Source organism: Aspergillus udagawae (genome assembly GCF_001078395.1).
Source record: "Aspergillus udagawae IFM 46973 DNA, scaffold_3, whole genome shotgun sequence".
NCBI classification, from domain to species: domain Eukaryota; kingdom Fungi; phylum Ascomycota; class Eurotiomycetes; order Eurotiales; family Aspergillaceae; genus Aspergillus; species Aspergillus udagawae.
The window spans coordinates 1942146-1956827 of NW_025091266.1; the positions used below are offsets into that span (position 1 = coordinate 1942146).

Consider the following 14682-nt stretch of genomic DNA (forward strand, 5'->3'; position numbering starts at 1 on the left):
TCGCTTAACCAGGAGTCTATAGATGAAACAATAACGTCACTCCAAGAAATAGACCAGCACGTGGACCGATACGCCGGACCCAAATGAGCCAAATCACCTACACAGCTGACTACTAAGAGGAATTGCATCCTCGGCCCATCGCGACCGGCGCGAGACAAACGATCCCGGGAAGACGAGACCGAGCACAAGACCAGTCAGCGCCATCAAAACCGCGTCGAAGACGTAGAGGAGATACTCATGGCTCATGATGAAACCGGCATTGCCCTGGACGAACTCGATCACCCGAAAGACGGAGCGGACCAGGATTAGCACGCAGGCAGCGTAAAGGGCCCACATGAGGGTCGGCCAGGAGATCCCTGAGCCCTGGGACTTGAGGTCTTTGGAGACGGTATACTTTGGATGGTGGATGACACGCCAGTGGAACAGCGATGCGACGACGATAAAGAGGCCGAACCAGAGTAGCTGGATTGCGAGACCGACGATGACGATGTGCTCCCCCGTCTCCATTGCGTCGCGTGTGCCCGCCGCCATATATCCGCCCCCTGTGACACATCAAGATTAGTTCCTGGGTGCCATGGACGGACAGGAGAAGGGGTGTTACCTCCGCACTGCAACAGAAAGGAAATGACATCGCCCACGACAAAAATCTTGGTCAGCCAGCGTACTCGAATCAGCGAGGCTGGCTCCGCTTCCAGCCCCAGGATCACTCGTCCAAGAGTCATGTAGATGGAGGCGGCGAACAATGGGGGCGCGACGAGGATCAACATGGTCTGGACGATATATGGACCCAGGGCGGTTGGATCAGAGTGGGAGAAGATCCGAGCAATATAACCTGCCGTTTCAACTTCGAACTGTCAGCTTTTCATTATCATAACGACGATGATGATGATGACGACGATGGCAATCTGTGAAGACATACAAAGAAGACCAATGATGAAAGGGACAAAGAAGTACGCCTTGTGGTTGACGATGCGATAGAGATGCCCAATGGCCAGGAGACCAAAGACTGCTGCCGTGACTGCAGCAGCTGGGATTGAAGGAACATAGCGGTATAGTTTGTAAACAAAGCCGTTGTCTGCCATTGGGCCCTATGGCGCTGGATTGGGATACAGATGTGAGCTGATACAGATTGCTTCAAGAGAAACACTAGAAATGAACTTTCTGGGGCTACCCGCCATAGTATTTGAGAACTTCCAATTTCTGTTTGATTCTATTATCGGCGAGTCCAAAGGTAGTCTGGATACGAATGTACGAATTTCATAGGGGTATAAGGATATAGGAGTATACGAGTATACGAGAGCCAAGTCGAGCATCAACGGAACCAGGTCCACCAGTTTTTTCTTGTAAACTGATTGGACCGGCTTAAATTTAGACAACTTAAATGTGAACTAGCTATCAATCATACCTACTGGGTCGTACTTGGTCCGAGCGTCCGTCAGTGTTGCAGAGTTTTCTATCCTCTGAACCTGTTGATCAAACTTAATCAAACAGCCTCAATCCTGGGTGGATACGGATCTTGCGAGACACTCTTCTACTAGCCATGGTGAAGGGTAGAGTCTTGAATTACAAACACTAACTTCTAGCAAATTGGGAGTCTGTACTGTCAAGTTCGGGGGTTTGCTTCTAACATCGGTATGCGACAATCTACAATGGAAAAGGCACACAGAGATGCAAGAATGAAACCACTTGTCAAAAGAAAGGCATCAAGGCCGAGTAGAAAGATCACACATTGCCACAACGCTGGCCAGAAGCTCCAACTGGCCGGGACTAAACACACTGGTGATAGTAAGGGTTGTACTGATGGCAGGTAGTACCGGTCTCGCAAGAGCCAGAACCAGTCCAGTTCAGTCCACCGCACTGAGCATATTTCTTGAGGGCTCCACCGGGGGCTCCAGCGGACGAGGAAACAGAGCTACCACAACCCGTACCTGCACCAGCAGTGGGTGCGGCGGGAGATTTGGTGACAGTCGTCATGGTGGTGGGAGCAGCCGAGGCAGCATTGTTATTGACAGCTGGCACAGTAGCAGTGACGGCAGGAGAAGCACCGGCACCGACGCTTCCTGCCGAGCCGCCAGTCCAGACCGACGGGCCCGGGAGGTCATATGCCGTCGGAGTGGGATAGTAGATGTTGAAGTGAACGTTCGGATCATCAGGCTTGTACACGCCGGGAATCTTGACGACAGGACTAGGCGATCCAGACCCAGAGCCCGTGACCTCGATCTGGGCGCAGGTGAAGTAGAACTCGGCATTGCCGCTGAACCCTCGGTGCAGGCCGATATGCTCTACGCGGACAAGATACTGCCCGGCGGGCGTGTCCTTGGGGATCTTGAAGGACGCGGTATCCTTGCCCCATGTGCACCAGTCCTCGTCCACAATCCCCTTGGAGGGGTCGGCGCAGAGGCCTTCCTGGTAGACCTTGAACCAGTCGCCGGAGCCGTCGTATGATTTGACATCGCCGGGAGCCTTGGACATGTAGATCTGTAGAGGACCCGGGTGCTTCATCTGGGCGCCGTAGGCAAGCTGGAAGCCGAGCTCCGTGCCGGGGGCCACCTTATACACCTTGGTACTGGCGGCGGACGCCATCGAGCCCTGGTTGCAGCGGAAGTCATTGCTGAGGATGTCGGAGGGAAGGGTGGGCATGTAGCCGTTGGTGTTTCTGCGAATGTACTCAAAGTCCTGGGTGGCTTTGCCGTCGACAATGAGCTTGGAGAAAACATAGTGCCCCGAGACCAGCGGGGTGACGCTCGCAAGCGAGAAAAGAATGGACGAAGTGAGCTTCATTTTTTAGAAAAGTGCAAACAATCTAGTTTGCTGAGAATGGAAGTATGAAAAGAAGAAATGAAGGACAAGGATAACAACAAAGAATGAACGAGTTTGACCTGCCAGAGAAACGGTGACGGCACTGATGGATTAACTTATATACTCCGTCATCTCAGCGCTATCAGCTCGGTTGACACCAAATAAACACAAAACCAAATGTTTCACACTGCCAGACGCTTTCCCGGAACAGAGTTGGCTAGAGTCATCCAAAGGATGACCTTGTCGGTCTTCTAAGGGTCCTCTAAGGGTCTTGTCGAGGCTAGTGCTGAAAGGCGCTCCACACATGTACGCCTAGCTCTGGCTAGACGAGGAAATAGATACAAGACCCTGACAACGAGCCATGCACCTGTCTACATCCTCCTATTGGAAGAGAAGTGGGGAATCAACGGCAATATCCGATACGAATTTCAGGGTTGACGGTTTCTGAAAGTGGCGGGCTATGTTTCAGATACATGGCCACTATATCAGATTCAGCCACACCCAGAATCTTGGCGGTTTTTAAAGCTCATATTTTCATGTCTTCGGCAATGAATCAGTCGACCAGAGCCGAGATTAGTACTATGGTAATCGTGGTGCCTGCGCGGACTACCCAACCAAGCCTGCGATATTAGCTGGGATGGCTCCGTCCGTGGTGTGACCGAAGTACACACCGAATCCAAATGAACCATTGCATGCTGACGCCCCTTCTATCTCGGCTAAAACCTGCGACACGTTAACCGCGGTGGCCCCCATGGTAGGTTAGATGGACATATTAAAGGAACAGTGCTTGCGGGTCCCAGGCTGGTGTGGAAATGGCAAGGACAGGGTAATGCCCGATACCCATCTTACCTGGCAATGTAGCCACAGGAGCGACGTTCTGTAATTAACCTTTCGCCATAGAGGCAGAGATGACCACCTTATAAGACCTTCCTCTCCCTTGGCAGGGTTCTCCATATAGCTCAGGACAGAAATCCGAATATACGATTCTAACCTCTGTCCCGACTCTGGAATACAAATGTCGAGTGCGACCGAAGAGACAAAGGGCTTTATGCTATACTTTATAGGGTGCACTGTGCAACTGGCGAGTCACCTGTCTAGGCACGGAATGTTGAATCTCATGGATGGTACCTTGTAAACTCCTTTGGCATATGAAGAATCGATGCCGCATTGCAGTCGTACAATGACATTCTGAAGCTCCGAAGCAGTTATAGAGAGATCATCCATGCATCTTCCTACAACCCATGACCCAAACCACTCCCTCAGGCTCTACCTTATAATCCCATAGGCGTAACTCGATCCTTTGCGTAGATCAGATGCTCGTGGGGATTGTACGCGGTACGAAGACCATGGCCGATGCTCATGTGGACATGGCAATGCTGTTGATATTAGCCACGTTTGATGGAAAGGATGCAAACGCAAGAAGGGATCAACTTACTCCAACCTCCCATGGCCTCCATCCCACACCCAGGCAGTTGCTGTTGGGAGCACAGTCCTTCTCCAGGCACTCGAGAAGCGACGAGCGGTGATATACCTGCACTTCCTGTGCCATGACAGTCCGCACGAAGCATTTCTTCTTGAACACGACTCCAGCAAGGGTGAAGGTCTCCTCCTGGCACACGCCGCCACACATGTTTTGCCAGCTGTTGTCCCGGCACTTGGGGTCCTGGGCTTCGGTCGTGTCGGTAGGCTTCGCCGGCTGCTGTTTGTCCTGGCAGGTCTGGAGCTGCTGCTGCAGTCCCGCCTTGTCGCTCTCGCACTGCTTTGCTGCATCGGTGCCTTGCTGGCGCAGCTGTTCCTTCTCCGCCTCACAGTCCGACTTGCACTTTTGCAACGCGTCATCACGTTCCTGGCGCAGTTGAGACTTGTCTTTCTCGCATTGCTCGCGCTCTTTCTGCGCAGCTCCTTCGGCCTGTTGACGCAGCTCGTCCTTCTCCTTCTCACACTGCGTCTTGGACTCTGCAACAGCGGCTTCTTTTTGCTTCTGGCATTCACGCAAAGCCTCTTGTCCCTCCTGTCGGAGCATATCCTTCTCCGTGGCGCACTGCGTCTTGGACTCTGCAACAGCGGCTTGCTTTTGCTTCTGGCATTCACGCAAAGCCTCTTCTCCCTCCTGTCGGAGCTTATCCTTCTCCGTGGTGCACTGGGCCTCGCCCTCTTTCTTCCCCGCATCAACCAGATCCTGGCAGTCCTTTGCACGATCCGGTTTCTCCGGCTCCTCGGGCGTCTTCTCAAGAATGAGGAACCCGGGGTTGGGGGTATACCGGATGTACCCTTTGCTCGAGAACAGGAAGCATTGAGATATGGCGCTACCCCACGAGCTGGCCAGGCAGCTTGAGTCAGCGGCACATAACTGGGCACATTCCCCTGCGCTGGAGACTCCCCTGTGGGCTGTGCCATAGTCATTGCCTTTCCTCAGGAATGTTTGGCAGGTATACTGGAACACGACCCCGCCTACAGTGCCTTTGCCATTGCCCTGCTTGGCACAACATGCTTCATAGCCGGCTTTACCTTTGGCGTCGGGTGAGAAACATGCGGAGGGCTCCAAAGCCCAGGCAACCTCCAGAGCGCAGAGGAGGGAAAGGAGGGAATGTTTTAATAGCATGTCTGTTTCCTAATCTGAAAGGAAATGTGAAATTCTCAGAGGAAAGAGCTAAGATTTGCCTGGAGCAGGGCTCTAGAAAGATATATAACCGAGTCTGGCGACACCTTGGGTCAAGTCTGTCCGAACGAGAACGCAAGTGGTAGCCAGCCGATGAAGACAAGACCTAAGACGTAAGTTCAATGACCTGGTCGGTAGCACCGACAGCGCTGCAAGGAGCCAAGGTGTCCACGAGAGCTTCGGCTCGGGGATCCGTCTGTCGGTGACCTGTGTCATTCCCGCAGTGGCGCTGCATGAGTGAGCTGAACAGTTAGCTGCAGCTCAAGACGGGGCCCAAGCTTCCTAAGTGAGCAGCATGCATATCGCCACTGACTCCCACTTGAGATTTGGTTGAATGTGGAAGAGATTGCCGAACACATTATCTGCTTTTGGTCTTCACGATTCTGTTCAGCAGTCAATACCCCAACAGATTTACATAAGACAAGCCACCCCAGCCAGCCACGTCCACAGTATCTCGTCTATAGGCATTCACCAGCCTTGCCCAGTCATCCCACATTAACTCTTAGCAATGGTAAGACGGTATACTTGGCAATTTACCCAATTCAAGTTTCTCTCTGCGTGGCGCAGGTTACATTGCTGGAGACGACCTCACCATGCGTTGACCAATTCAGAGCATACTGCTGATCATTGCCGAAACCACAAGCAAGTGGAGACCTCTCTCGTTCCTGTGTTGTGTTGATCGGCTATTTGCGCCTCGTAACCAGCGATATTAAGCACGGAGAGGGATATCTGCAGGCTTGAGCCAGCTGGAAACATAGCTGGAATTCACGACCCACTGTTCATGAGGTATTGGGACAAGATCGACCTTGGAGGTTCCAGCTACTCTGGCTTAGGGCCTATTATTGGACAGCCATCTGAGACATGGGTGAACTATCGGTCAATGCTGCAGAGATCGGCAACTATACCGATTCCAGCCAACCATGGCAGATCGCGGGAATCGTGGCCTGGCCCGGAGTAGCATTTGATGGATCTTGATATTTCAGTATCGCTCTAATTCACAATGCATTTCTGTCAATTAAACTAGCTCATCCTCTTTGTCAGCCGGCAGTAATAGTTAGTTAGGTGTGAATTTCTTTGTCATAAACACCGAGAAAAAGCAAACATCAAGTCTATCTATCCAAGCTATGAAACAACCCTGCTAATTCAATGGCCAATGGCATTGCTGGAATTGATTAAACTAAGATCTATCTCTGCTAGACGATGCAGACTTGCAGATGGGCGTCCCAGGATTCAGCTGAGTCGCACTAGACGAGTAGTCGTCTCTCCAAGTTTTCTCGGCCCACAGTCCCCCTCTTGTAAGTGGAACAGTGGCTCAATCATGCAGAAATCCGGTGGTCTGTTCGCACTCTAACTCCATCCAGCCGTAGCAATACCCCTCGTTGGGAGACTTACATCAGTAGCGCCAGCGCATGGAAAGCTGGGCTCTGTGGCTATCCAAAAGACCGGAATCGCCGCGATGATCTTAGTTACTCCGCACTAAGGAGCGCAGCCAGTGGATGATTCATTCGAAGAGCTGAACACGGAGGTGTAATACCTAGCCTGATATGCAGAGATGCGGTCGACATCTCAGTCCCCGTGAACTGCTATAAAGAGCGGCAGTTCACAGCTCTATCAGTTTCTCGATCATCATCCCTCTCATCTTTCTCTCCTTATCTCCTTTCTGCACTGAATACCCGTCATGGTCAAAACAAAGTCCCTCTGGGCACTTGTCCTGGCACTCTCTGTCCAGGCTCAAGCCAATCAGTCCCCCCTCCGAAAGTCCAAGTACACCCTCGACGATATCCGGCCATTGACCGATCCCTCTTCCGGCCTGGTCAAGTGTTGCCCCGACGGAACAGAATTCGATGGCAAGGCCTGCGTGCTTGGGGTACCCACTTGTCCCGAAGGCTTCATCCGCAAAGAAGACAAGTGCGTGTCCACCGTGAAGCCCATCTGTCCTGACGGCAGCGAATACGACGGCAAAGTCTGTATCTCCACCTCAGAGCCAGTCTGTCCACCCTCGACCGTACGGAAGGGCAAGTCCTGCGTGACTGGGCCTCCCACCTGTCCGTCTAATCTCGAGTATAACGGCAAAGTGTGCCAGTCGAAGGAGAGTCCCAGATGTCCCGAAAACTACAGCTTCAATGGCAAGACTTGTGTCAGCGTCAAGAAACCCGAGTGTCCCGAAGGGTTGGCATTCCACGACGGACACTGCATCAGCGATCGTCCCCCCGTCTGTCCCGCAGGCACGGAGTACCATGAGACACTCAAGGTGTGTGTCTCCGTCTCTGGACCGTCCTGCGAGGAAGGCAGCCGCGTCAAGGACGGCATGTGCGTATCCGATATCAAGCCCTCGTGTCCCGAGGGCAGTACATTCCAACCCACCACCGGGAAATGCACCACGACCGCCAAACCCGCCTGTCCGCCAACCTCCGAGCTGGATCCCGTCACCAAGAAATGCGTGCTGTCCGAGTCAGCCAGCTGCCCCCCCGGAAGTGACCTCTCGCTCGACGTGGCCTCCGGCACCGCTCGCTGCTGCCCCGCGGCGATGACATGGAATGGCGAAGTCTGCGTGATAGGAGTCGACGAGAGCGGCAAATGCCCGCCCGGAATGACGCTCGTAGGCAAGTTCTGTCAGAAGCAGTCGATCAAGATCGCAACCTGCCCGCCCAAATCCAGACTCGAGGGCAGCCGCTGCGTGTCGACCGAACCCCCCGAATGCCCGCCCAGCTACATCCTCGACGGCTCCACCTGCACCCTCATCGAGAAGCCCGAATGTCCACCTGGCCTGATCCTCTCCGGCGAAAACTGCATCTCCTCTGTCCACGTAAGCTGCCCGCCCGACACCAAATTCGAGGCCGGTCTCTGCGTCAGCCTCTCCCGCCCCCAATGCGAAGAAGGTTTCGCCTTCGACGGCACCAACTGCATCTCCACCACACACAACCCCAAGTGCGATGATAACGATGCCACTTTCAACGGCGAGGACTGCGCCTCCGGCCACTTCCCCACCTGCCCAGAGGACACCACCTTCGACGGCACCCGCTGCGTCTCCACCGTCAAGCCGACCTGCCCTGCCGGCTCGGTCCCCAACGGCGACGGCGACTGCGTCACCAGCTTCATCCCCGCCTGCGCCCCCGGCTCCACCCTCGTCGCCGGCGGCTGTATCGTCGGCGTCCCCACCTGTATCAAGGGCACCGTCTTCGACGGCAAGCAGTGCGTCAGCCCCAAGGACCCGGAGTGCCCGCCCGACCACAAGTGGACAAACGGACGCTGCATCAGCCTCGTCACCACGGAGTGCGAGCCAGGCTACACCCTGCTCAACGGGGAGTGCGTTTCCGACCGCAAGCCCGAGTGTCCGACCAACACGCACTTCGATGGTCAGAACTGCGTTGGCTCTGTGCCTGAGTGCGGACCCGGGCTGGAGTTCGACGGCGAGGACTGCGCGCACCCCGAGGAACCGACCTGTCCGCCCGGGATGCGGTTCAACGGCAAGAAATGTGTCGCGGAGAAGGACCCCGTTTGCCAGCCTGGCACCGTCTACAGCAAGAAGGCCAAGGAGTGTCTTTCTATTGAGCGGCCTGCTTGTCCACCAGGCCAGGTCTTCAACGGCAAGCAGTGTGCTCTGGCGTCGGGTGACTGCATGAACTTTGAGTATTGCCCTCCGACAGGAATTCCCGAGTGCTCGCCTGGTTCGGTGTTTGACAAGTTCACGGGCATGTGTGCGGACTGGTAGACTGCCAGTTAAGAGTGTATTTCAGATTAGTCCAGAGTCAGCTAAATAGCATTGCCAGGTCTGTTGCCAGCCCTTTTTAAATTTAAATGAGCATGTTCTATGGCTAGATTCCGTTGTAGGCAGTAGTGAACGAGGATTATCACATCGCCTGCATCCGTTGAGCGATGGTCATCTGGTCCAGACTTACCCTCACAATTGAAGCGACGTGGCTGAGGTTGTATATAGTTGCCAAACAGAGCACTTCACAAGGTATCGGATGATCATCGTGGAATATGGTACTCAGGCATACTGTTTTGTGAAGCGGAGGGATATCAGCTGGTATGAGCAGCTTTATCTGATGGTTAAACCAATTCAAAGGAAGGACCGTGCCGTGCAATTTATCTTATGCTTCCGCCCCCTTGGTGTGTCATGCAGTATTGGTTCGACAAGCTTCCAGTTCTCGTCGTTGCCTGGTTTCCCCGCCCTGTCGGCGTAGCTCCCTGGTGTGGGAAGCGGTTGGGACATCGCATTGTCCATGTACTTGGTTTCATTAGCCATGTCGTCGCATGGCGGCTATCATGATCGGGTAGAATGTCTGTTGATTGAGGCTGGGACTGGATCAGCATCCATCTGTACCTTTGTTCACCCAAGTCAGCATATACATACCGGAATAAAGGAGGCCAGTGACGGTGTGAAACACCTGCCCTGGCAGCTTCAGGTAAGGCAACTAACAACCTTGACCCTCATTCATTTCAGCATCATTGTAGTCAGATCCTGAAGTGGGTAGCAGCCGGCCCAACATTGCCCAACATTCATCATGGCAATGTCTATCGAACTACCCCAGTTAGTTATACTCGTTCTTGCAAGCCCATGAGTCAACTGCACCCTCTTCCAGCAGTAGAGCACATGGCCAATTCTTGCTGAGATGATAGAGTACCCTGCAGACTTGCCGCTCCTTAGGCAATTGGCGCGGAAACCAGTGAACAAGGCACGACCTTGCCAGTGAGGCAACACGACCCATCTCCAGAGCTGAGGATATCTCTGACCAAACTTGCAGGGTGCCAGCCATTCAGCACCGTTCCGAGCAGTGCTCCCCTTGATCATTGTAACCATTGCATAGTATCAGCTCGCTCAGTAGTTTTGACCTCTTGAGGCTGTCTAGCCAGTCGGTGAGTCTTTCGCAACGAGGGCGCGAAGTCTCCAGAAGAAAAAGCGGCCCCAGGTTAAAGGGGACGGGAAACGCAAAAAGGGATGGACTGGTCACCCGGTTTCTTCACTAGTTTGACCACTGGAGGGATCCTCACCCTGACTGCTGCGCGCCCTGTCTCGGAGCAGGTCAACGAATCCCCTTCAGGCTCGCAAGATACTGAAGCCTCCTGTCGAAGCAGCCTGATGGGGCGCATCATCTCCCCGCTCAAATAATCGCCTGTCGGATCGACGGTTTAGAATCTTAATGGCACGCCATGTGGTATGTCGTTCCATGCACCATGCGACGTAGTCTTCCAGATCGATGCCACTGAACTCGTCAACTTCGTCGTCGGAGTCGTCGAACTCAATTTGAGGGGGGAGTCTCATTCTTAGTCGTTGGATTTGCCACAGGTGGGTAATGTTTGTCACGGATCTTCGTTGCGGCCTGGATGGCAGCCATCTTTGTATTGACAATGTCTTTGGCAGGGCCATTGCGTAGTTCTTGGGCGTAGGTGATGGCGTTGGACGAAGAGCATCTCTATCTGACGATGGAGACACGACTTGGAAGTGACGCTCTCTCGACCAGAGGAGGATCTCGTTATCACAGGCGACGCGGACTATTTCTTTCCGAACTTCTCTCATTGCTGCAGAAAGGACCTGGTCTATGAAGGTCCGTGCCATGGCTTCCGCTGGCAGACGTAAAGAATTGTCCGAGAATCTCGTGAATGTATCAAGCTCCTGTGGCTTGGAGGTCTCTTGCCCTGAGTAGACAAAAGTTCGGAGTGTTCTTCACCAGAATTTCGTCGTGATCAGAAACAGAACGCTGCAGTAGTTTGCACTCGGTGTATCGAGAGACAAGCGCAGAGAGTAGCTTGGATTGATGCTATCTGTGTGCAGGAGAGAAGAACAGAAAGAGCGGAGATGGGGAGCGCGGGAGCAAGACAGAAGATCAGGAGGGGGAGAAAGACAGCGTTGAGTTAGGGCAGTGAATCGGTCTGGAGAGAGCCGATACATAGTGAATGACTATAATGAATGAGCATACTGATCTAAGGCTATAAAGCAGGAATATTTAGAGATATTCACTACAGTGTCAACAGAAGCACTACCGCGTATGAATGTAGCCTTTTCAGGATGCTCATGTCGAATATCTGTATTGGGAATCTCAGAGCTATATAGACTTATCAAATCATTGGGTAATAGGCCAGTGGTATACAACACAGTGTTATATAAAGGCCATATATATTAGAATCAGAGATGTTCATCTGCGGTTTTGAACACCTCCCGATCAGGCATATTCGGACGAGCACGGACAGAATGAGCATCGGCGTCCGAATTCGCATTGGCCGAATGGAAAGATTCCAGATCCCCAGACGGTCTAGGCGCAGACAACGTCTCGACAGAACCATTAGTCGAATTCCTATCTTTGACCACGCCGACTACCCCGGTGGAATTACGGACGGCCCGGGTACTCGCATTGTCGTGCACGGTTATCGTGGTCACAGCTAGTGACCTCGCATCATCAATGGTACTGGCATCTTCTCGGTCGGCGGTCATGGCGCTGCGAATCGTCCCGGAACCGGCCTGAGAGACAGGCCGAGGCTGTTCCGATCGAGCGGGAATAGTTCCAGCAGCATGTAGCAAAGTCGTTGTGCTGGCATTATCTGCGTTGAACTGCCTGCTTTCATAATTGGGCAAAACGATCATAGGATTGTCGGACTTTGCCCAATTCGATGATGCCGGACGCGAGATTTCAGATCGGTTGGTATCGTGTTCAGCACCGTTAGATGGTTCCTGCTTTTCTCGCAGACCCTCCTGTGCTTTCCCTCCATAGGCTTGTACGTTCTTATTAGAATCCTTGGTCGGAAACGACTCAACATGATCTTGAGATCTCGGTCTATCCATGGACGCCCCTGCTGGTCCAGCGTCAACACTCGTCAGCCTCGAACGACCCTCTTCCATCTGCCTGTGTTGTTCTCTCGCGAGGGTCTTCTTGTCATGCTTGCTAGCCATCCGACTCCACATCGTCATCTGGTAGCTCTTCCGATCCTTTGCGCCTTTTTGGGGCAATACACCCGGAGCCAGTCTTCTTGCCGCCAAGGAGCTTGGAGGAGGAGTATCCCCCTCAAAGTCCTGGAATCCGTGGGCCAGTTCTTCCAGCCGCTGTTTCTGCACTCGCAGCTTGATCTTGGCAAATTTGATATCCCACTCCTCCTTTGCAGCCATCCATTTCCGGACCAGTTCCGGGTTCGGTACGCCGATCTGATCCCGCGGGAATTCTAGGACGGAATAGGAGGAAGGGGGATCGAGCGGATATATACGACCTCTTTTGTCGACTCTTTGGCGGATCATATGATCTTTAAATACGGGCAGTGGATCACCAGCCTTGCCGACGGACGCAACGGGCGGTCTTGGGCTATCCTTATTCTCGCCCTTGGTCGCTGCCTCGCGACTGTCTGTTTCACTGGAGGAGGTGATGGGGGAGATATCATTATCGTCGAGGATGGCAATCTCAGAAGTCTGAGAACATGCAAGAGCCCAGGCACCGAATTGAGCAATCGATCGGTACATGTACTTGGCCGGACGCGTAAAACTAAGGGTCGGGGCAACGTGGCAGAGATCGTCCCATACCTGCAACTGGACATGCGTACCAGGATATTTGTGTAAGGTTTCACGTTTCGGATCATACTCGTCAAGTGTCTTGTCACTTGGTGGGTATGCTGTCGGATTCGCGGCTTTGTGAGCAGTGTAAAACTGCTCGTCCCTCAACCGCTCGCCTCCCCCGACGAGGATCTGCAGTGGGGGTAGACCGCCAAGCGACGGTTGGAGTACCGGAGAGACGAGTGGGTCAGAGATGAGGTGATTCGGTGCGTACATTTGAATCTGGTCTTTGAGTTCGACTGTCTGACCGTCAATAGGGATTTGGACGACCTTGGTCTCGTCATCCTCTGCACGTTGATGAACCGGCGGAGTAGGTTCTGTCCGACCTGACCCGTCCTTCTCGACTGTGTACCCTTTCACTGCTGTCTCTTGAGCCTGGCTGTTCTCTTTTGGCACGGCTTCCTCCGCGGCGCTCTCTGGGGATTTCTGCTTTGCGTTCTTGAGCGCGCGAATTTCATCCACGTTTGGAGGCGGCCAGGCTGCGGAGGGCTTATATCGGAACCCACTCGGTGGGATATAGTCACCTGGACAGTCCGATAGCACACTGGGGAAAGAATGTGTAAGATCCACCCAGGGCGAGATCAGGATCGCTCCGGCGGGCAAAGGTAGTCCTTGGTCGCGTATGGTGACCAATATCCTGCCCAAATTAGTGCATCTCCAGAGCAGTAGATATGACACTTACGAAAGCACCATGCCCCCCCCTGCGGAGTCTCCTGCAAAGATGATCTCTGTCGGATCGTGTTCGTTGAGAAGGAACAAATAAGCCGCCAAACAGTCCTGTAGGGCGCAGGGAAAGGGAAACTGCGGTGCCAGACGATATTCCGCTATTCGTAGGTTTTAGCTATCATTCTACCTTCTATGACTGGGCGTAACTCACTACGCAATTAGTATATTGTTAAATAGAAGAGGGGCCATCGTACCGTGCAAATACTCGTCCCTTGAGCTTTCTAGCATGACGCTGCAATTGATACCGATGGGTCTCCACACTGCCAAAAAAGTAGGCACCGCCGTGGAGATATAACATGATGCGCTTCCCGCTCGGATGGTTGTTCGAGCGTTCCCTCTCCTGGTAGTCCGATTTCATCTCGATCCACTCTCCTCTGAGATCGTCCGACGGTCCACGCCATTGCCACCATTTCTCTCCCCCCACGCGCGCTATACCTTTCGGACCAAGCTGGTTGATAAGAGCGGTCGCAGCAGAGGAGAGGTACTGCTCTGGAATGAGGACCTTGGTTGTCTTAACCCAATGAGGGGCGGGAACTCGTTGAGCTGTGAAGGCCTGGATATCCTCAACCGTGTGTTTGGCAGCATAGTTGAGGAATTGACGAATGACCTGGATAGCCTCGTCGTAGGAGATGTGGACGGTGGGTTTCGTGCGACGGGATTTCCGATGCAGATACTATCAACTCAGGCTGTCAGTGAACGGGTGGAGAAGATGCTTAGCGATACGTACATGAGAGACCAAAGTCGCGACGACGGTAGGTGTAAGGGAGACACCCAATGCGACCGTATTCAGTGTCATGACGTGACTGTCGGTGGACGAGACGTTGCGAGAGTCAGAGTCCCTTCTGTTTGGGGTGTATATCAGGAACCGGAACCGAGGTCGGGCGGTCCGCGGTTGAGCCTAAGGGGCGAGGATAATAAATGCAGTGGAAAGAATGTCTGATGATATCAACTGCATCCCATG

At 53.4% G+C, this 14682-nt stretch overlaps 6 protein-coding genes across 6 annotated transcripts; 1 reads left to right on the plus strand and 5 right to left on the minus strand.

Annotated features, from left to right (window-relative positions):
• Window positions 1-93: 93 nt before the first annotated feature.
• Window positions 94-1082, minus strand: Aud_004535 (RTA1 domain-containing protein; the record flags this gene model as incomplete). The annotated part of the gene is made up of 3 exons (XM_043289475.1): window positions 94-542; window positions 602-844; window positions 920-1082. The coding sequence occupies 3 exons, from the start codon at window positions 1080-1082 to the stop codon at window positions 94-96; spliced, it is 855 nt and encodes a 284-aa protein (XP_043145410.1).
• Window positions 1083-1767: 685 nt separating this feature from the next.
• Aud_004536 (lignocellulolytic auxiliary activity family 9 protein) lies at window positions 1768-2781 on the minus strand (the record flags this gene model as incomplete). The annotated part of the gene is made up of 1 exon (XM_043289476.1): window positions 1768-2781. One exon carries the CDS (start codon window positions 2779-2781, stop codon window positions 1768-1770), a length of 1014 nt encoding a protein of 337 aa, XP_043145411.1.
• Window positions 2782-4070: 1289 nt separating this feature from the next.
• Window positions 4071-5401, minus strand: Aud_004537 (uncharacterized protein; the record flags this gene model as incomplete). The annotated part of the gene is made up of 2 exons (XM_043289477.1): window positions 4071-4175; window positions 4235-5401. 2 exons carry the CDS (start codon window positions 5399-5401, stop codon window positions 4071-4073), a joined length of 1272 nt encoding a protein of 423 aa, XP_043145412.1.
• Window positions 5402-7136: 1735 nt separating this feature from the next.
• On the plus strand, window positions 7137-9170 carry Aud_004538 (uncharacterized protein; the record flags this gene model as incomplete). The annotated part of the gene is made up of 1 exon (XM_043289478.1): window positions 7137-9170. The coding sequence occupies one exon, from the start codon at window positions 7137-7139 to the stop codon at window positions 9168-9170; it is 2034 nt and encodes a 677-aa protein (XP_043145413.1).
• Window positions 9171-10499: 1329 nt separating this feature from the next.
• Window positions 10500-10979, minus strand: Aud_004539 (uncharacterized protein; the record flags this gene model as incomplete). Its single annotated transcript, XM_043289479.1, has 1 exon — window positions 10500-10979. One exon carries the CDS (start codon window positions 10977-10979, stop codon window positions 10500-10502), a length of 480 nt encoding a protein of 159 aa, XP_043145414.1.
• A 606-nt stretch (window positions 10980-11585) lies between these two features.
• Window positions 11586-14517, minus strand: Aud_004540 (lipase/esterase family protein; the record flags this gene model as incomplete). Its single annotated transcript, XM_043289480.1, has 4 exons — window positions 11586-13632; window positions 13678-13819; window positions 13983-14394; window positions 14449-14517. The coding sequence occupies 4 exons, from the start codon at window positions 14515-14517 to the stop codon at window positions 11586-11588; spliced, it is 2670 nt and encodes an 889-aa protein (XP_043145415.1).
• Between the last annotated feature and the right edge of the window lie 165 nt (window positions 14518-14682).